The 21,625-nt window shown below is 44.4% G+C and overlaps 1 protein-coding gene across 2 annotated transcripts in view; it reads left to right on the forward strand.

Moving 5' to 3' along the window:
* The window catches only part of AFAP1 (actin filament associated protein 1), a 169,021-nt gene that overhangs the window by 88,298 nt on the left and 59,098 nt on the right, over nucleotides 1–21,625 (forward strand). For both annotated transcript variants that reach the window (XM_017539084.2, XM_017539086.2), the window contains exons 5-6: nucleotides 3,998–4,209; nucleotides 9,147–9,326. In XM_017539084.2, coding sequence (XP_017394573.1) covers nucleotides 3,998–4,209; nucleotides 9,147–9,326 — 392 coding nt within the window. The remainder of the gene's footprint in view (nucleotides 1–3,997; nucleotides 4,210–9,146; nucleotides 9,327–21,625) is intronic.

The raw sequence follows: 21,625 nt of genomic DNA on the forward strand, positions 1-21,625 counted from the left end.
TCTCAAAGTCCTAGGTCATGGCTCTAGCTAGTGGAGCCACCAAGCAAGATCCTGAATGAGTGAGAGTCTCTTCTCTTGATTGGGTCATCGCTAAGCATACTTTCTGGAGAGTTCATTTTCCTTTAGGCTCGGTGTTCATTATCCATTAGAGTTCATTATCCTTTATTCTTCTGGTTGTTTGCTGCTAAGTTGGCTGGTTTTTCTAAAAATGGGTCTGTCATTTCTACTCTCTTAGAAGAAGGCAAGACAGTGAACTTGATTATCTTTTTCATATTGCAGAGCTCAGCTCGTTCCCAGGGATAAAAGGGCTACCAGGATGGTTTACTTTTTCCATTTAAAACCCGAAGACCTGGGTTCACGTTTCCGTCCTGTCATTCACCAAGACTGTGCTCCTAGATGAATCTCGCAGTCTTCCGGCCTCGTTCTTCCTTTTCTCTGAGTAAGACTCATGTCTTCTGTGCCCCATCTGCAGGTGGCTGGGAGGGCCAGTGAGATGGTGCATGTGAGAAACCTTTATAAATCTGGAGCAAGCCTGGCTTTTCGTGGCTTTATCCTAGCAACTGCTATGGAAATATAGATAATTTTTAAAAAGTGGCTGGCACAGAGTAGAGCTCACAACATATTTGTTGAATGAGTGAAATCAAAGGTAGTTTTCCCATTTATAATGAATTTGCTCATTCAATACTTTCTTCATTTGTTCATTATTTACTGAACTTGATGTTCCAGCAGGTGGGCTGAGCCCTCAGGGCTGCATGGCCCTCCTCGCCGCTGTGAGAATCATCTTTCTGAAGTAAAGCTAGGATTCTGTCCTTGACCCTCCAGAGCCCCTCCGTTTATGTTGGATCAGAGCACAGTGCGTGATCTGTGGTCTGGCCTCTGCCCATCTTCTCATTTCATGTTCCATCATTTCCTTCCACATACCCTTGTTCTAGCCATGCTCAACGTTTTAAAAACCCGCTTGTTATAAAATACATTTACCAGAAGGTGCATAAAATACGACCATATGCTCAGTGATTTATAAAGAACCCATCTTGTAACCACCATGCAGGTCAAAGGTAGAACACTGTCAGCCCCGGAAGTGCCCTGCCCCTTCCTAGCACAGCCAAGGGTCACCACGGACTCGGCTTTTGTGGACTCACTCATGTCCTGTCCGGAGGCGGAAGGGACCCGCCGTGCGTGGGCAGCAGCTGATGCTTGTCAGTGCTTTTGCTCATCGTGTTTCTCCTTCTCAGACTTCTTCTTTTGGTTGGCAACAGCTCGTCTCAAAGCATTGGCTCTGAAGTGATGTCTTCTCTGCCATCGTCCCCGTGCCCCTGTGTGTGCTGACCCCCATGCCCGACTCCATGCCAGCTTGCATTTTGCCCTAGATTGTAAAGCTGTCACTCCCCCCGCTCCCATGCCATCCAGCAGAGCTTCAGTAGCAGGGGAGTGTTTCACCACTGGGCACCCCTGCATCCTATCCACCAAGCCCCTTGAAATGTGGGGACTTGAAAGAACATTGAAATTGAAGTAGCCAGCTGTGGCTGCCATGTGAAGCAGGGGGTGCTGGGTGGGTGTAGATGCTGATGAGTATGGTGGGTGTTGGAGGGGAATGTGGAGCCAGTGAGAGCAACCTGCCTGTGGGGCTGAGGGGTGATGTGAAGCAGCATGGGGGAGAATTGGAGCAGAGACCTGTGACCCAGACTTGGGGTTATGTTCACCCCCAACCTGTGAGTCAGCCCCTCATCGCGTCCCTCGTGGTCTCTGAGCTGCTCCTGTCTCTTACCTCGTCCCTACCCCAGTCCATTCCTAATGTAGTTACCAAAGTTACCTCTTTGGTCCCCTTAGCTTTTGCTTAAAATCCTTCCTGGACTGAGCATTAAAAAAAAAAAAAAAAAAGACAGGGTCTTATTCTGTTGCCCAAGCTGGAGTGCAGTGGCAGGATCACAGCTCACTGCAGCCTCGGACTTCTGGGCTCAAGTGATCCTCTTGCCTCAGCCTCTTGAGTAGCTGGGACCACAGGTGTGGCCTATAATGCCCGGCTAGTTTTTTACTTTTTATGGAGATGGGGTCTTGCTATGTTGCCCAGGCTTGGTTTGAACTTCTGGGCTCAAGCAATCTGCCTGCCTTGGCCTCCCAAAGTGCTGGGATTACTGGTGTGAGTCCCTTACCTGGCCTCCTGGGCTTCTTTTCATTATTGAAAATTCAACCTAAACTTTAATCTTTCTGTTCCTCCCTCTTAGCATTGAATCTTTGTAAGGAAATTATGAAACAAACATGATTACTGAGTACAAGTTAAACTCTGGTTTCCAGCGAGTGAAAATGTGAGCCTATACAGTTCTCTTCTGTATAGACTCTGCCATTTCTGGCACTTCTGATAAATTGCACAGCCAACCACGTTGGCCATTGTTCTCCTTATCTCTCATTCACTTATCGTGTAGGTGTTCATCTCTTAAGTATGTTTTGAGAACGGAACGTGTTCCAGATGTTTCTAGGGGCTGAGGGGAATTCAGAGAAGAATCAGACCCTGTCTAGGGAGCCTATCATCTGGCACAGCTGAAAGTAATGAGAGGAATGATGGTCGCTGGTGTTTAGGAAGCACTTTTAATATGCTGTTTGTCCTTCCAAGGGCTTTGCCAGTACCATTTAAATACATTGAGCAGTTCTTCCTTCTGCAATGATTTGGGTACTTGCCCTGTGCCAGGTACTTTGTTAGCTGCTGGGGAGATCACCTCCAACAAGATGGCCTCCTTTTCTTCAGGGGGCTAATAGCCTGCAGTGGGGGCCAGCATTGAGGCACGCTGCGATCCACTTTGTGTTGGGGTGTGTGCAGACTCAGAGGAAGGGCATCTGACCCAGTGTTAGTCTGCTCTGGCTGCAGTGACAAATGCCATGGAGTGGGTGGCTTCCACAGGAGAAGTCTTCAGTCCTGGAGTCCAGGTTAGACTGCCAGCATGGTTGGGTTCTGGTGAGGCCTCTTCCCAGCTTGTACTCACTAGGTACTCACTATGGCTAGGTACTCACTGTGTCCTTACCTGGTATGAGCAGAGCTAGTGCTCTCTCTCTCTCTCTCTCTCTCGTGCACTCTCTCTCCCCTTATAAGACCACCAGACCTATGGAATTAGGACCCCATCCTTAGGACCTCATTTAACTTTAGTAACCTCCTAAAAGTTCTGTCTCCACGTACAGTCATATTGAGGTTAGAGCTTTAACAGTTGAATTTCAGGGGGGACACAGTTCAGTCCATAGCACCCAGCTTTGGTGATTCAGGGAGTGTTTGCTGGAGGAGGTATCAGGAAGTTAAACCCCAAAAGATGAGAGCGTTTACCAGGCAAAGGCAGGAGGGTGAGTGGATGGACAGGAAGCTTGCTAGAGGGCGTGGCACGTGCAGAGACCTGAGGTGAATGAGAGGTGATGCGTTTGGGAAACTGTAAGTCACAGCAGTGTACATGCCAGTGTGCCACAGAGTGAGGCGGGCACCATTAGATGGACAGGTGTACATTTCTGTGAAAGTTCCAAGGATGCCCCAGAAGGGAAAGGTGGCCGTTGGTCGCATCTTGAGTGTCAGAAATGTGCGTGTGGGGAATGCCCGCAGGGAGAAGCAGATTGCAGCCTCAGGGGGACTTCGGCATGAAGATGTGGATGCGGGAGGGCAGGGGACCTCCATGGGGAAGTGTTTTGTGCGGCCAGACACACGGCAGAATGAGTATAGCGCTCGGCCAGCAGGAATATGGCGGGGAGTCAGTGTCAAGTCAGTGTCGGGTCAGCATGGGGTCCGGTCCATATAGAGCAGTCTAGAAACAGTTTTCATAAACACAGAATTTGTAGGCACTTCAACGTTCCACTGAGTTTACACTGCCCAAGTCTTAGCATTGTGTGTGTGTTTCTCCTTAAACAGAGAAAGTTCCTTTCTCATTCAGTTACTTGGTGATTAAAAATACAATGATATGCTCTTGAGCCCATGGGTAAACTTCAAGGTAAAGACGTTGTTTTGTCAGTGTGTGTTCATTTTTTACAGATTATGACTCGGATGCAATGAGCAGCTCTTATGAATCATATGATGAAGAGGAAGAGGACGGGAAGGGGAAAAAAACCCGGCACCAGTGGCCTTCTGAGGAGGCCTCCATGGACCTGGTCAAGGATGCCAAAATCTGCGCCTTCCTGCTGCGGAAGAAGCGCTTCGGCCAGTGGAGCAAGCTGCTTTGCGTCATCAAAGACACCAAGCTGCTGGTGAGACATTTGGAATCGCTTGCATTTTCATAAGGTTGCTGTAATTTTAGTTTATACCCAGTCACCATTAACATGAGCTGTGCAGGAAGGGCAGTGCTCAGACCTCAGCGAGGTACCCCGAGGGTTCTCCACACACCATCAGGGAGCACGCACCCATGCTGTGTCTTCAAGGTTGCTGATTTCCCAGCTCCAAACAGCCAGCGGACAAAATCATCTCCATTCCCAGGCAGTGCCTGTGGTTTGCATCTGAGAAAATGCACAAGATTTTAACTTGCCAGAGGTTGTAAGATGGATTTTCTCATTTGTAGTGAGTCAGTGGATTCCTCAAAGCCAGGTCATAGAAGTGGGACGGGGAGCGGCCAGGAAAGGAAATTCTTTTGGAAAGCTTGGGGCCAATTCTTTATTATTATTTTTTAATCTGAGAGGCAGAACAGGAAGACAAGTAAGGAACAGAAGCAGGGAAGGGGAGAACATGGACCTTGCTGTGAGGTTATTCCAGTGGAGGCCCCAGCGGGGAGGCTACAGCCCTGGAGGACGGTGTGGCATCCCCCCATCCACCCCTCCTTCCTCCCTCCCTCCCTCGCTACTTCCTCCCTCCCTCCCTCCCCCACTTCCTCCCTCCCTCCCTTCCCTACTTCCTCCCTTTCTCCCTCCCTCCCTCCTTCCCTCCCTCCCTCCCTCTCCACCTTCCTTTTCCACCTTCCTTTTTTAAGAAACCGTGCTTGGTTTGGAATTAGGAACTTTAAGAGTATGTTTTTGCCTTTTGTTTTTCCTTCACATTAACCTTGGGGTAAACATTGCTCAAAATTACATCACTAAAACAGAAGACGAGAATTTATTTTCTGTAGAGCACTCTAGTGGAGTGGATTATCCTATATATATTTTTTTTTCTATAAACGCATGTTTTGTCTTTGAATTGTGGGAAACTTTTTTTTTTTTAACTAGGTTCTTAGGATATTATATATTTTTTAATGTTTTTGTTCAGTTTTTTAAAACACAGTACATATTTTTTCCACAAGTGTGGCCTGAATTTCTCCCAGATTTAGCATGTGCCAAAAATGATGCCATGGGGAATATTAAAAAATGAAAAAGGAAGATGACTGTGGTCCTTATTCACAGCCTGATATAATGACTACAAGATGTGGATATATTATATAAATGTTTTAAAAGTACACAATCAACTTTCATTTAAAAGAGAAGCTTCCAGATCCAGTGGGGGAAGCTTGGTGCTGTGCGCAGGGATGAGCCGTTGGAGGTTCTGAGTCCCGGCCCCTCTGCCCTGCCCTCCGCTCCCTCAGCCCCTAGACTTCTTTCTGCCTCCCCTGCTTTTTCTCCCATCTGGGCTCCTACCAGCTTTCCCCCTTCAAAACCAGAATGATAATGCCTACTATTTGGAGTGGTTGTGAATATTTAAAAAAAAATCACTGAAAAACCAGGAGAAAGCACTGTCTTGGGTCAAATGCAGAATCAAAGTTAGTTTTATTATGAAGCTTCTTTCCTTTCAAAAGTGGCCTATGATCCAGGGCTCAGGTGATTCCCATTGGCATAAAAAATAATGAACAGTGATGAAAGTAAATGCTTTCCAAGTTTAAACAGCACAGAAAAGAAAAAGCCATGTTCTTCCCCTGAATGTTCCCACTCTGTCTTCCCACAGGTTACTGCCATTAACAGCTTTTTTGGTATCTCCTTCTGGAACTTGTTCCTTCTGTGCCCAGGTAGCTCTGGGGCGGATACAGTGGTGTTCCCAGATTCCCGCATCAGTCCTCAGGGGGGAATTTCCTTGGCAGGGCTGCTGAGCCCACCTCGGGGCTGTCTGCATTGAAGAGCGGCATAGAGCCCAAGGCCGAGCTCCCTCCCCAGGGTCTGCATTCAATGTGTGTGGGGCAGGTACACACCTAGACTCACTGGGCAGCATTGATGGGGCCTTCCAGCCCCAGAGCTCTCATGGTGGTATCCCTGATGCCACTCAGACTAGGCTTCTTTGCCCGCCCTGCTCCTCCCTCTCCTTACTCCTAGTGTTCTCTTCGGGATGGACGCCATTCATAAACCTTCTGCCTGCTGCTGTCTGCTTCAAAGGCAGCGTCCGGGAAATCCAGCCGGCTAGGACTGCCAAGTGGCAGCCTGTCCTAGTGCTGATAGCATCTCTCTTGTGAGGCATTTAACTTAAGGAAGAATTGTTATAAAGTTCCCTTTCTGAAATGATAAGTGTTTGAGATGGTGGGTATGCTAATCACTCTGATCTGATCACTATACATTTTATGTATCAAAACATCACTCTGTACCCCATAAATATGTGCAGTTACTATATGCTGATTAAAAAAGTTTACATGATTTAGTCAAAAATAAAATTCCCTTTCTGATTCCTTCCATTGTACAATTAGTTGCCTTTTTATACTTATTCAAAATGCAAAAAATCTGAAATGGTAAACATTCATAAAAATCTGAGGTTAATTGAGGTATTTTTTCTTCTTTATATTTGCTCAAAATGCAAAAAATCCGAAATGCTAAACTTAAAAGCAAAACATCTGAAATGGTAAACATTCATAAAAATCTGAGGTTAGTTGAGGTATTTTTTTCTTCCTTTTAAGATCAGTTGGATTTTTAAAAAGGAGGGGATATATTTCTTATCTGTATACTTCAAAGTCCTGGATTTAGAACAGCAAAACAGAAAGGCCGGGTGCGGTGGCTCAGCCCGTAATCCAGCACTTTGAGAGTTCAGGGTGGGTGGATCACGAGGTCAGGAGTTTGACACCAGCCTGGCCAAGATGGTGAAACCCCATCTCTACTAAAAATACAAAAATTAGCTGGGCACGGTGGCTCCTGTCTGTAGTCCCAGCTACTTGGGAGGCTGAGGCAGAGGAATCACTTGAACCTGGGAGGCGGAGGTTGCAGTGAGCTGAGATCGCGCCATTGCACTGCAGCCTTGGCAACAGAGCAAGACTCCATCTGAAAACAAAAACAAAAAAACAGGAAAGGACTCTAGAAATCACTTCTGAAAAGAGCTATTCCTTCCTTCCTTCCTTCGTCAGTGAATGTTTAGAGTCAAGATGCAGGTTCTGGACATGCGCAGTTGCAGCTGGAGTCTGGGTCTGCCACTTTTCAGGCTGCCTGACTTCAGGCAGGTTGCTTAACCAGCTGCACCTCGGTGTCATAATCTGCAGCATGAGCAACCATGCTGATGGAGGTGCGTGAAATGCCTCATGTGACGTGGACACTCAGCACTTGGTAGCAGATGTTATTGTTGCTAATGACTTAATTCAATAAAATAATAATAACAATAACTGCAAAACACATTTGCAAATGAGGAAACACTCAGGAAATTTAAGAAACACCTTAGGACACTGATAAATGAGTCACAGATCTGGGACCCAGATCTGCCCTCTTGGACTGTTAGGAGGTGTGCTTTGGCCCCAGGTAATACAGGTCAACAAATGGGGGCAGGGGAAGCTTTGGGCAAGGATTCGATTGTTAGTTTTATAGATAAAGATGAAGCAAGAACCATTTAAGGTAAGCCTCAGTTCTTACCTGAGCAATCAAAATCTTTTTTTTTTTTTTTGAAATAGAGACGGGGTTTCACCATGTTGATCAGGCTGGTCTCCAACTCCTGACCTCAGGTAATCCGCCGGGCTCGGCCTCCCACAGTGCCGGGATTACAGGCATGAGCCACCTCGCCTGGCCGCCAATCACTATCTTTAGAGTGGATGTCAGTTGTGTAGATGGAGCAGCTTGAGTTTTGGATTCTCTAGTCACCTGGAAAGACCTTGGCGGACATTTTTCTACATTATGGATTGATATTATCCTCTTACTAAAATAATTTATGTCTTTCAGAAAGAGGAGATAGGCAGATACCAAGCAATATAGGATCTTAAAGTATCCAAATTATTATATTGTCTCTCTCATGAGGGCTGTGGAGTTGCAACAAATCTAATAGTATATTTTATATATGATTCACATAAATATAAATGCATTTTATATATACATTTAAATAAACATTTATGTTAAATGTGTGTGTATGTGCTTTGTTTATTTGAGACAGAGCCTTTCTCTGTCACCCAGGCTGGAGTGCAGTAGTGTGCTCACTGTAACCTTGATTTCTGGGCTCAAGTGACTGTCCTGCTTCAGCCTCCCAAGTAGTTGGTGCTACAGGTGGGTGCCACCGTGTCCAGCTAATTTTTTATTTTTTGTAGAGACAGAGTCTCGCTAGGTCGTGCAGGCTGATCTTGAACTCCTAGCCTCAAGCAACCCTCCTGCGTAAGCCTCCCAAAGTGTTAGGCCTGAAGGTATGAGCCACCACACTTGGCTTATTATTTTTTTATTTTTTGTTTTTGAGACAAAGTCTTACTCTGTTACCCAGGCTGGAGTGCAGTGGAGCAATCATGACTCACTGCAGCCTTGGGCTCCCAGGCTCAAGAGATCCTCCTGCCTCAGCCTCCCAAGCAGCTGGGACTACAGGAATGCACCACTATGCCTGGCTAATTTTTTGTTTTTGGTAGAGATGGGGTTTATCGATGTTGCCCAGGTTGGTCTCGAACTCCTGGGCTCAGGTGATCCACCTGCCTAGGCCTCCCAAAGTGTTGGGATTACAGGCGTGATTCATCGTGCCTGGCCTGTATTTTTATATGTGTGAATACATTCATGTGTTTGAATGAAGACACTCCACTGGAATATAAACTTTATCAGAGTAGGGACTTTCTGTGTTTGTCGAATCGTGGGATAGATGCTCAGTAAGCTTTTGCTGAGTCAGTGAATGGGTGTACTTTTTCACACTTGGAGGCCAAGTGTCGGTGTGAAGAGCACTGTGCATGTGAACTGTTCATCTGCAGATGCAGACCTTCAGATGCCTTGCCCGCGCTCACATTTTCATGATGCTAGAGCTTCCTCAGTGTTTCTGTTTGAACTCTCTTATAATATCAATTGATTTGTTGTGTTGAATGCAGTGCTATAAAAGTTCCAAGGACCAGCAGCCTCAGATGGAACTGCCTCTCCAAGGTTGTAACATTATGTACATCCCGAAAGACAGCAAGAAGAAGAAGCACGAGCTGAAGATTACTCAGCAGGGCACGGACCCGCTTGTTCTTGCCGTCCAGAGCAAGGAGCAGGCCGAGCAGTGGCTGAAGGTAGGTCGTCAGCTATGTTTCACAGCCGGTTCAGTTCCACGTGCCTTTCTGAGATCATTTTAATTTTAATTTTAATTTTGTTCCAGCGTAGGTAAGATGGATTAACCCATATAGTTAGTTTTGTCTTTAATAGCTGAATATTCTGATGACATGGAGGCTAATCAAAAAGCCATGTCATTTTCACTTGTCTTTAAAAGGCAGCTTGTGTCTATAGGCTGCTTCTACGACTTTCGCTTTCATTTTCTACAGTGTCACTTTGTTGTGTCTGCGTATGGATTCTTTTTAAAATTTATTCTGCTTGGGATTTGCTGGGCTTCTGAAATACAGTGGAATATTATCTTTCTAAGTTCTGGAAAAAATTTTCAGCCGTTTTCTTAAAGGACAGCTTTTCCCCATTTCTCCTTCTCTGAGACTACATTTAAATATATGTTAGACTTTCTCACTGTATTTTACTTCTATTCTCTTTTTGTATTTACCAATCTTTTTTCTTTGTTTATTGAAACAAGGTTTGCCTCTGTTGCCCAGGCTGGAGTGCAGTGGTGTGATCTCAGTTTGCAGCAACCTCTGCCTCCCAGGCTCAATCGGTCCTCCCACCTCAGCCTCCCAAGTTAGCTTGGATTACAGGCACATGCCACTATGCCTGGCTAATTTTTGTATCTTTTTTATAGACAGCGTTTCACCATGTTGCCTAGGCTGGTCTTGAACTCATCAGCTCAAGTGATCTGCCCACCTTGGCCTCCCAAAGTGCTGGGATTACAAGTGTGAGCCATTGTTTCTAGCCCTACCATTCTTTTTATTTCTTTGGCCTGGTTTATTTTTCTTGTTACTTTCCAGCCCATTATTTCTCTTTTTGGCTGCTTCTAATCTGCTATTAAATTTATTCCTGTTCACTGGGTTTTGGTTATGGTAGTTGTCTTAGTCTACTTGGACTACTCTGATGAAATATGATAAACTGAGTGACTTATTTACAGCAAACGTGTTTCTCACAGTTCTGGAGACTGGGAAGTCCAAGATCATGGCACTGTTCTGTCCAGTGTCTGGCAAGGGCCTGCTTCCTGGTTCGCAGATGGCACCTTCCATCTGTGTCCTCACATGGCGCAAGGGACAAGGCAGGCCTCTGGGCCGTCTTTTATAAGGGCACCAGCCCCATTCATGGGGACACCTCCCAAAGGTCCTGCCTCCTGACATCATCATCTTGATGGGCAGGATTTCAGGATATGGATTTGGGGGAATGCGTTCTATCCACGACAGCAGTTTTCAGTCCAAGAGTTTCTAATCTTATCCATTTGTTTTGGTTTTAGAGTCCGTTTTGCCTTGTATCTAGAATTTCTAGTTGCTGCTTCTTCAAGCTGGAAATACTACTTTTGCAGTTGTAAATTTCTTTTAGAAATGTCTGCTTGGCTTTTATCATCATAAATGTCATCAGCATGGTTTTTTTGACAGTAGTTTTTGGTGGAATTTGAACCTGGTTCTGTTGTCTGTTGTGCTGTTCTTGTTCATGTCATTTTTGTCATCTTTGTGCCAGGTTATTTCAAGTTCATGCTGGGCATTATATTTGGGGAAAATTATTGACATAATTTTTTATTACAGCTTTATTAAGTATAATTTACATACTGTAAATTCACCCTTGAGCCTGGGAGTTTGAGACCAGCCTGGACAACATGCAGAAACCCTGTCTCTACTAAAAAATACAAAAAATCAGCTGGGCATGGTGGCCATGTGGCTACTCAGGAGACTGAGGTGGGAGAATCACTTGAGCCTGGGAGGTCAAGGCTGCAGTGAGCTGTGACTGTGCCACTATACTCCAGCCTGGCTGATAGGAGTGAGACCCTGTCTCAAAAACAAAGGACACTGTACCCATTAGCAGGCACTGCCCATTTGTCACCATCCTGTCCATCTTAGGCAGCTGCTCATCTGCTTTGTGTCTCTAGAGTTGCCTGTTGTCAGCATTTCACAGAAGTGGGCTCTTGTAGTACATGACCTTTCATGGCTGGCGTCTTTCACTTGGTATCCTGTTTTCAAGGTCTGTCCATATTGGAGTAGATTTCAGTTCTTCCTTGCTTTTATTGCTTTTTGGGTCATATGCAAGAAATGATGACTTAATCCAGAGTCCTGAAGGTTTACACCTGTATTTTATTCTGAGATGTTGAGTGTTAGCTTTTAAATTTAGATATTTGATGCACTTTAATTTTTGGCATACAGTGTGAGGTAGGGATCCAACTTCATTCATTCTTTTTCACGTGGGTCCCAGTTGTTCCTATGGAAACAATTTGATTCCTAGAACTATGCTTTCTACTACCAAGGAGCATTTCCCCTTGCTTCTCCCACATGCTCGGGGGTGTTAGCACTCCAAAATCCATTTATTTTAAATTCAGGGTTTGAGATTCTCAGAGCCACCTAGGTAACTTTTAAGTCAGCCCACAGTCCATTCAAGGGCAGGTTTATGTTTCTTTTTTTTTTTTGCTCTTAACTCCCAGTTACATTCTGTTGGGGTCCCCATCCTGCTTGTGAGTATTTTGCCAGGGACCCCGTCCTTGGCCTGCCCTGGACTGCAGCTTGGATCTCTCTTCCCACTGAGCCATTAGAGGTTCCACCTTGCCCCTCAGCTACCCCCTTGGAGTGGGCAAGGTGGTCCCAGTCACCAGGCTTCCCTTCTGAATTTCCATCGTCTTCTGGATTTTGGCCCAGGAATTGCTCACTATCATAGTAGCTACTTTGTGCTTTTGGGCAGATGCTTCCTGTCTTCTATCTTGCTTTTTTTTTAAAAGAAATTTTTATTTCCATAGGTTATTGGGAAACAGTGGTGTTTAGCTACATGAGTAAGTTCTTAAGTGGTGATTTGTGAGATTTGGTGCATCCATTACTCGAACAGTATACGCTGCACACCCACTTCCCACCCTTTCCTATGAGTCCCCAAAGTCCATTATGTCATTCTTATGCCTTTGCATCCTCATAGCTTAGCTCCCACTTATGAGTGAGAACATATAATGTTTGGTTTTCCATTCCTGCATTACTTCACTTAGAATAATAGTCTCCAATCCCATCCAGGTCGCTGTGAAGGCCATTAATGTATTCCTTTTTATGGCTGAGTAGTATTCTATTGTGTGTGTGTGTATATATATACACATATCTATGTCACAGTTTCTTTATCTGCTCTTTGATTGATGGGCATTTGGGTTGGTTCCACATTTTTGCAATTGTGAATTGTGCTGCTATAACCGTGTGTGCAAGTATGTTTTTTGTATAATGCCTTCTTTTCCTCTGGATAGATACCCAGTTGTGGGATTGCTGGATCAAATGGTAGTTCTACTTTTAGTTCTTTAAGAAATCTCCAGGCTTGGCATGGTGGTTCACACCTGTAATCCCAGCACTTTGGGAGGCCAAGGTGGGCAGATCACAAGGTCAGGAGATTGAAACCATCCTGGCTAACATGGTGAAACCCTGTCTCTACCAAAAGTATAAAAAATTAGCCAGGCATGGTGGCACATGCCTGAAGTCCCAGCTACTTGAGAGACTGAGGCAGGAGAATTGCTTGAACCCGGGAGATGGAGGTTGCAGTTGGCTGAGATCGCGCCACTGCACTCCAGCCTGGGCAACAGAGCGAGACTTCATCTGAAAAAAAAAAAAGAAATCTCCACACTGTTTTCATAGTGCGTGTACTAGTTTACATTCCCTCCAGCAGTGTAGAGGTGTTCCCTGTGTACTGCATCCACACCAACATCTATTATTTTTTGATTATGGTCATTCTTGTAGGAATAAGTTGGTATCGAATTGTGGTTTTAATTTGCTTTCCCTGGTCATTAATGATGTTGAGCATTTTTTCATATATTTGTTGACCGTTTGTATAACTTATTTTGAGAATTGTTTATTCATGTCCTTGCTCACTTTTGATGAGATTGTTTGGTTTCTTCTTGCTAATTTGTTTGAGTTTGTTGTAGATTCTGGATATTAGTTCTTTGTCAGATGTATAGATTGTGAAGATTTTCTCTCACTCTGTGGGTTATTTGTTTACACTGCTGACTGGTCCTTTGCTGTGCAAAAGCTCTTTAATTAAGTCCCAGCCATTTATCTTTGTTTTTATTGCATTTGCTTTTGAGTTCTTAGTCATGAAATCCTTGCCTAAGCCAATGTCTAGAAGGGTTTTTCTGATGTTATCTTCTAGAATTTTTATAGTTTTGGGTCTTAGGTTTAAGTCCTTAATCCATCTTGAGTTGATTTTTATACAAGGATAAAGGTGAGGGTCCAGTTTCATTCTCCTACATGAGGCCAGCCAATTATCCTGGCACCATTTGTTGAATAGGGTGTCCTTTCCCCACTTTATGTTTTTGCTGAAGGTCAACAAAGCAAACAAAACATAAAGTGGGGAAGCTGGTTGTAAGCATTTGGGTTTATTTCTGGGTTCTCTGTTCTGTTCCATTGGATGTGCCTGTTTTTATGCCAGTACCATGCTCCCTGGGTGACCGTGGCCTTATAGAATTGTTTGGAATCAGGTCATGTGATGCCTTCTTCTGTTTGTTCTTTTTGCTTGGTCTTGCTGTGGGTATGCGGGCTTTTTTTTGGTTCCATGTCAATTTTAGGATTGTTTTTTCTAGTTCTGTGAAGAATGATGTTTATCTTGCTTTTCTCATCGTCATCATCAGGAAGATTGGCCCAAACCACCTAGTCCGTCGTTGCCAGCAAGTACCTGTTGTAAGAAACCAGCTCAGGAGTGGGACACCTGGCCAAACCCTTCATAGCGGCGGGCCTTAAGCCACACAGGTCTCCATCAAATCTTCAGTCTCTTCTGCTGTCATCCGCAGGAAGGCATATGGTTCAGACCCTACGACTAGAGCAGTGGCTCCCGCCACCGTCTGCGGCTGCTCAGGGCACACAGATGCTATCTGTTTCATTTTGTTGGCAGTGGCTGTGGCTCTTCCCACATCTGTATCATGTGGGATATTGAGAGCTTTCTTCCCCTCTGGATGATCCTTCTGGAAGACCTGTGATCAGGAGTTTCTACTGTTGAGTTTACTTAGCCTTCCCAGCATGGAACTTTAATGTTGTTCATCGGCCACCACCGTTACCAGTTTCACTAAAGCCCTTTACACTCACAAGGGACTTTTCTGCCATCATTGTCTCTTAATCCTCAACACAGGCATGTGTAGTTTCATTTGTCAGCTGACAGCCTGTGTCTCAGGTGGGCGAAGTGCTCCCATGATCAATACGTGATCGAGCAGGGAGTCCACGTCAGATTTTTCTGGCGTCACATTTCATTCTCATTGTGTTGGGCCATCTAACTGTTTCTGTTGCCCCTTTTATTCCACATTTCTGTCACCATAGAGCCACCTCTTCTGTAAGGAGGGAATGACAATTATGGAATGAAGTGAAGCTTTCTGTATGATTCTGTTTTCTTCACGCGATCCCATGTTTTTGGTCACCTGTTCCCATTCTTCTGCATTCCCTGCTTAGCTGTTCCTTAGTGTAAAACCAAGAAAGGCCACTCTGACACTTCAGCTTTTTTCTTTTTCTCCTCTGTCCTTAGAGTGAGTGAAGTGTTCCCTGCACCCTGACGAGCAGCTCCCTTCTTGCTGGTGCTGATGTGACATGAAGTCATCTAGAGTGCCACTGGGAGAGGGCGTAGAGCCGACAGACAGACCAGTAAAAACAAAACTTTCTCAAGATGTCAGATGCTGATGGGGTGAAATCATCTTATATTGCGTTTCACCAGATGGGAGCTACTTACAGATCAGAGGCACTTAGCTAATTATAGAATGATGACTCTATTTATGAACGGAAGTTGATTGCAAGAATTTTTTTTTTAGCATTTGCTGATTTTTCTTAAAAGGAAAGTAAATAATACAGGGGAAAGTATCTTTTCTAAAGAGTTTAAATTGTTCAGTTACTCTACTTGTCCTGTCTGGTGTTACTTCCATTGCATGTAATGGTACAGACACCTAAGAAGTCTTGATTAGAAAGGAAATTAGATGACAAAACTAGTTTCAAGCTGTTACAGAATTTTAATTACTGTAGACCAGCAGAGACCTGAGATGGGCTAGTGTAGTTTCTTCCAGATACTGTCATTAGAGCTACTGCCTTACCAGAAACACAGAGATTTACAAAACGTAGATTCCCAGTAATTCAGATTCATTAGGGACTTAAGAATCTTTTTTCCCCGTTTTACTTTGTATCATTTTTATATCCTTTTAAGGTCTAAAATGCTACAGATTGAATTGAAACATGCCTCCCCTATTTAAGTCTCTCTCCCTTCCCGAAGGCGACTTTTATCTGTATTTGGTCTTTATTATTATCTTGGTATGCTTTTAAAAAAATGCCTTCACTTCTGTAATCACAGTGCTTTGGGAGGGCAAGGTAGGAGGACCACTTGAGGTCAGGAGTTCAAGACCAGCCTGGGAAAAATAGCAAGATGCCATCTCTATAAAACATTAAAAAATGAGCCGAGCATGGTGGCACAGCCTGTAGTCCCAGCTGCTTGGAAGGCTGAGGCAGGAGGGTCGCTTGAGCCCCAGGAGTTGAGGTTACAGTGAGCTATGACTGGGCCACTGTACTCCAGGCTGGGTGACAGAATGAGAACCTGTCTCTAAAGATTCAAAAATAAAAGAACTTTCACTTACATGTATATACACCCATTCATGATAAATGATACTTTATTCACATTTTAGAATTTCTATGTAAATTCCACGTACCCTTCAAACTCCACGTACTCTGCAGCTGTTGTTTTTTTTTTTCCCTCAGAATCGTTCTGCTTCTGATGGCCACTTTGTGTGCTCATGGGCTGTTGCTACTGCAGGCTGAGTTGCTGTGAGATCTTCCAGCACGTGCCCCACGGCCTTACTTTTCGTGCCTTCTCTGGGACGCACGTGTGCCATTGGAATTGCTGTATTTAGTATGTGCACACCTTGAGCATCACTAGATTCTGCCAGATTGTCTTCCAAGGTTATTCGTACAATTCTCCTTCTCCCAGCGGTGGAGGAGAGTCCTATTTTGTACGTATTCTTTCGGAGTTTCCTTGCACATAGGCAAGCAAAGAGCAATACAGATTTCATCTGCCCCACCCCTCCCACCACCAATAGAAAGGATGCAACATTTGGGACTTTTTTTCTTTTTGCCTAAACAAAGTATCTTGGAGATTTTTGCAATTTAGGGAATAGAGGTACTTCCTCTTTCTTTGTTACAGGCTGTGACATTTTATTTTATGAATAGACCATCCTTCAAAATAAAATAGTCTGTCTCCCATTTATGGACATTGGGTTGCTTTCAGCTTTTTGATATGACAGATAATTCTGCACTAGATAGCCTTATGCTCATATCATCTCACACTTCAGTGTGTAGGCTGAATTCTCAGAAAGAGCGATCACTTCCATGGACGTTATAGGCGTTCGTATTATAATTTTGATTTATAGCTAAGGCATTCTTCTGGAAGGTTTACCAATTTTTCCTCCCACCAACAATATATCAGAGTGCCTTTTCTTTCTGCAGCCTTGCCAATAGAATGTGTTAGCCGGCTTGTGAGTTTTTGCTAGTCTGATGGGGAAGGATGGTATCTCAGTCTGGTTTACATCTACACTCCTCTGATTATGAATTACATTGAGTCTTTTTAATAGGGTTTAAGAGCTACAGTTGTGTTAATATTTCTGTGAACTGTGTTTATGTCCTTTTTTTGTCTGTGTTCTTTGCTTACACATCTATTTTAAGGAGTTCCCAGATGACTGAGGCAAAGCCAGGTTTGGTCATCACTACCCTTGCTCAGCCTGCCCATTTCCTTTTAAGAGGAGGCCTCAGGGAAGCGGTAGGATGTCAGAGAAAATAAGTCTTTTTGTAGTTAGACAGGCAGTTAGGGTAAATGCCATTCCATAGCCACTTTGAGTTACGTTTTACTTGATTTTTATAATTCTTCTTAAGTTTAATGTACTATAACATAGTCAGAAAAAGGACTTGTGAGCTAGTATTGTGTTGAGAGATAGGGTATTCATCTTTTCATGCTGCTATGAAGAAATGCCCAAGACTGGGTAATTTATAGAGGAAAGAGGTTTCATTGACTCACAGTTCCACATGGCCAGGGAGGCCTCAGAAAACTTACAATCATGGCAGAAGGGGAAGCAAACACATCCTTCTTCACATGGCAGCAGGAGAGAAGTGCCGATCGAAGTAGGAAAAGCCCCTTATAAAAATCGTTAGATCTCCTGAGAGCTCAGTCACTGTCAGGAGAACAGGATGAAGGTAACCGCCCCCATGATTCAATGACCTCCCACTGGGTCCCTCCCATGAGACATGCAGATCATGAGAACTACAATTCAAGGTGAGATTTGGGTGGGGTCACAGCTAAACCCTATCAGACAGTATAGGTGGAGCACACACTGGAGTCAGACTCTTGGGACTGTGACCTGAGCCCCAGCTGTTAGACACTGTGTGTCTTGGACAAGCTATGTGACTTCTCAGTGCCTCTGTTTCCTCTGTAAAGGGAGGCATGGTCATGGAGTCTGCTTTGTAGAGCTGTTGTAAGGGTGAGATGCTAAGACGCAGTGTTGAGGATAGTGGAAAGAGGTCATGAACATGTACGTAAGTATAAGCTGCTGTTCCTCTGCCACCACCTCTGTATCTCAGCACGCTCTGCACACACCCGTGGAAAACAGGCTCGGCAGCTGATGACAGACGGCAGGATGTTTTCAGGGGCAAGAACTGGACTTACATCACCGCTCTCCTTTGGCCAAACTGGGGGGAGGCTGAGAGTCAGAATCTTCCTGTGTCCGCTGAAAGAAGAAACAACGTGGTGAATAATCTCTCTCCTATTTCAAAATAAACTAAAACACCCTAAGACAACCATCTTGAGCAGCTTATAGGAAAGACGCCTGAAGGAAATCAGGTGGACAATTGAAAACACTGCTTCCCTTTTCTCACCAGGATGTACCAGAGTCCTGGTGCTGGTGTATCCCAAGCTCACGTAGCCAGCCAGGGGGCATGGTGGTGACACTGTAGGGGGTTCTGGGACATCTTGTGGTGTCAGGCAGCCCTGGGTGAACACAGAATGGCTTTATGTGCCATCAAGTACCATAGTGGCTTTTCCAGAGTTCTCAAGGGAGAATCACAGTACATTTACTGTGTGTATGATCCTTTGCAGAACCTAACTCCTGTGGACACACACGTTTTAAGCCATGTCTTTAATATTCACCCAGGTGAATTCACCTTCAGGTGCCCTTCATTTTCTCCTTAAGAGTTGGGCGTTCATTCAATTTCATTTCCTTTTACCCCAGAGAAGTTGTTAAAACCAAATTTTAAAAAAACTTTTTTTTTTTTTTTGTACAGCAGATCTTCTGGAAGTCAACTCTTGCAGCCTTAGCTGTCTGGAAGGGTCTTCATTTCTCCCTCTCTCGGATGAGACAACACCTGTCCTTTGTGTCCATTGGTCCTCTAGTGTGGCATGTCCTCTCCCCGCCGCCGCCTCTTAAGATTTGTTCTGCACATCTGTTTTTCAGCAGTGGACTGTGAAGGGTCTTGGTGTGGTGGTGTGGGTTTTTTTCTCGGGGTTGGTTGTGCTTCTTTGTTCTGTGGGTTGCTTTTCTCTTCACATATCTTTTCTGCCTCACTTTTTTCTCTCCTCTCCTTTTTCTTTTTGAGACGGATTTCACTCTTGTTGCCCAGGCTGGAGTGCAATGGCACGATCTCAGCTCACTGCAACATCCCCCTCCTGCGTTCAAGCAATTCTCCTGCCTCAGCCTCCCGAGTAGCTGGGATTACAGGCATGCACCACCACACTTGGCTAATTTTGTATTTTTAGTAGAGATGGGGTTTCACCATGTTGGTCAGGCTGGTCTCGAACTCCTGACCTGAGGTGATCTGCCCGCCTGGGCCTCCCAAAATGCTGGGATTACAGGTGTGAGCCACTGCGCCCAGCCTCTCCTCTCCTTTTGAAGTTGCATCTGTAGGTGTGTTGACACCCTGTTCTGATTTCCTTCACTCCTTCTGTGGTTCAGCTTGGGTGGCTACTTCTGTTTACCTGTCCTCGGGCTTACGGGTCGTCTCCTCTCCTGTGGGCTCTTCAGTCCACCTGATGAAGTCACCTTTTCAGAGAGCCATTTTTCACTTCTAGCATTTGTTTCTTTCTTTTTGAAATAGTTTCCATCTCTGCTGAAATCCCCCATCTCTTTGTCACCGGTCTTTATATTAGCTCTTTTGGCATTTTTATTGTGGTTATTTTAACATCTTTGGTCATTCGAATATCCGGCCACCTCTTGGGCTGCCTCTGTTGAATTTGTCTCAGGAGTTTCCAGGACATTTCACGCATTCTGAAGAACAGTAGACTGAAGAGAGTCCTGTTTCCCCAGAGAAGGGCTGCCCCCCCTCCTTGCCTGCTCCCCGTGCAGCCTGTGCCTGGCTCACCTGCAGGTGGGAGGGCCTGCCCGGTTGCAGCTTCACCCTGGCTCACTCCACTACTGCCTTGTGAACCGTTGACGTGTTGGATCAGGAGTTTCCTATCGGCATGGCATGGCTTGGCTTGGGACCCAAGACCCATGGTGAAAATCTGAAGATCTCTTCTGTGTGCTACAGACAAGCGCCAGCTTTCTAAACCAGCTCAGCCAGCTTTTTGGCTTGCTGAGGTGGTCTCTTTTCTCTGCAGCCTTGCCTCTGGCTTTTTGTGCCTTGGGAGAAATCCCTCTGTGCTCTGCTCTGTCTCCAGCTGTGGATGTTCTTTACTCTTGGAAGCCTGAGCCTCTTGGAAGCCTTGAGACCCTGGAGAGAGTTGGCAGTGACTGTGGACCCGTTCTGTCACTGGGGTGCCATGTTGTAAACAGGTATACCAGCCCACATGGTAAGAACTTGGCTGGCTTCTCCCGTCCCATGTATGGTGGGTCCCCCTTTACCCACCATGCTGTCAGTTACAAGGGGGCCTGTGGGTCACTGTCTTCCTACGAAGGACCCTTCACTTTTAGGGTTTAGTTCATTGAGGTTTTTTGTGTCTTCATCGCTCAGAAGGGTTCAGATGTACTAGGACTGTTTTTTAGTGTACCCACTTGTTTTATTTGTCAGGGTGGGAGTGATGGTCTTGCGTGCTCTTCTGTATGCTAACTGGAAGTCAGCATGCCCTTTGCCGCCTTTTCTTCTTCATGGGGCTTGCCAGAGGTTTATCAATTTTATTAGTTCTCTCAAAAAATTTTTTTCTGGGGAAAATGTTTTTTTCTTGTAGCATGATTGATTGTTTCCTATTTTATGAAGTTATTTTCTTTATTATTTTACTTCTGGTTTTTTTTTTTTTTTTTTTTTTTTTTTTTTTTTTTTTTTTTTTTTTTTTTTTTTTTTTTTTTTTTTTTTTTTTTGGCTAATTTGCTGTAATTATTTCAATGTCTTGAAGTGCACACTTAGATAATTGTTTTTTTTCAGCCTTTTTTTTCCTTACACATGCATTTAAGGCTGCATGTTTCATTCTAAACACAGTCTTAACTGCATCCTCTGTGTTTTGATACTTTGTGCTTTTATTATTTAGTTCAAAATCTTTTCTGATTTCTGTTGTGATTTCTTCTTTGACTAATGGTTTACTTGGGAATGTAGTGCTTACTTTCTAAATATTTGATGATTTTAAAATTATTTGTTTTTAATTTGAAAGAAGTCAATGTTATCATTATAGCTCTTTATTTCACCTTATAAAGGCTACATCTTTATGACTGAAGTAGATTTTTTTTTTAAAAAAAGCTGTAGAACTGCAGCCTAAAAGAACCACCCTTGCTGAGCTGAAAGGTGGTGCACTAGAGCGATGGAAGGGGCAGAGAGCCTGCCAGTGTAGGGTGTGTTCCTGGACTACTGTCAGCTCGTTGTGCTGTTTCGGGGCAACAAAACCTTTCCCATTTATCAAGTGGAAATAAGTATCAGAATTATCGAAGAGGTAGAATGAAAGCATGATATAAATGCACTCTTAAAACTGTAATAAACAGCTAAAATATGAAGGATACTGTTTGTATTATCTCTTAGGATTAACAGCTCTCTAACATGAATTGTTTTATAATACAATACCAAGTCTTTTATTAATATAAACTGCTATATATTCCATGTTGTTCAAAACTGATGAACCAGACTTTCAGTGTTTTGAAACACAGCTTTGGAAAAAATCTGTGTAAATTTATATTCATAGATTGCATAGTGGTCACATCAGGGCTTTCAGGGTATCCATCACCCAAATAATGTACTGTACACTGTACCCATTAACCCATTTCTCACATCCTCCTTCCCCCTCTCCCTCAGCCTCCCCAGTGTCCATGAACCAGATTCTCACATCCTCCTTCCTCCCCTCCCTCAGCCTCCCCAGTGTCCAT

Source organism: Cebus imitator, unplaced genomic scaffold (assembly GCF_001604975.1).
Source record: "Cebus imitator isolate Cc_AM_T3 unplaced genomic scaffold, Cebus_imitator-1.0 Scaffold117, whole genome shotgun sequence".
Classification (NCBI taxonomy): Eukaryota; Metazoa; Chordata; class Mammalia; order Primates; family Cebidae; genus Cebus; species Cebus imitator.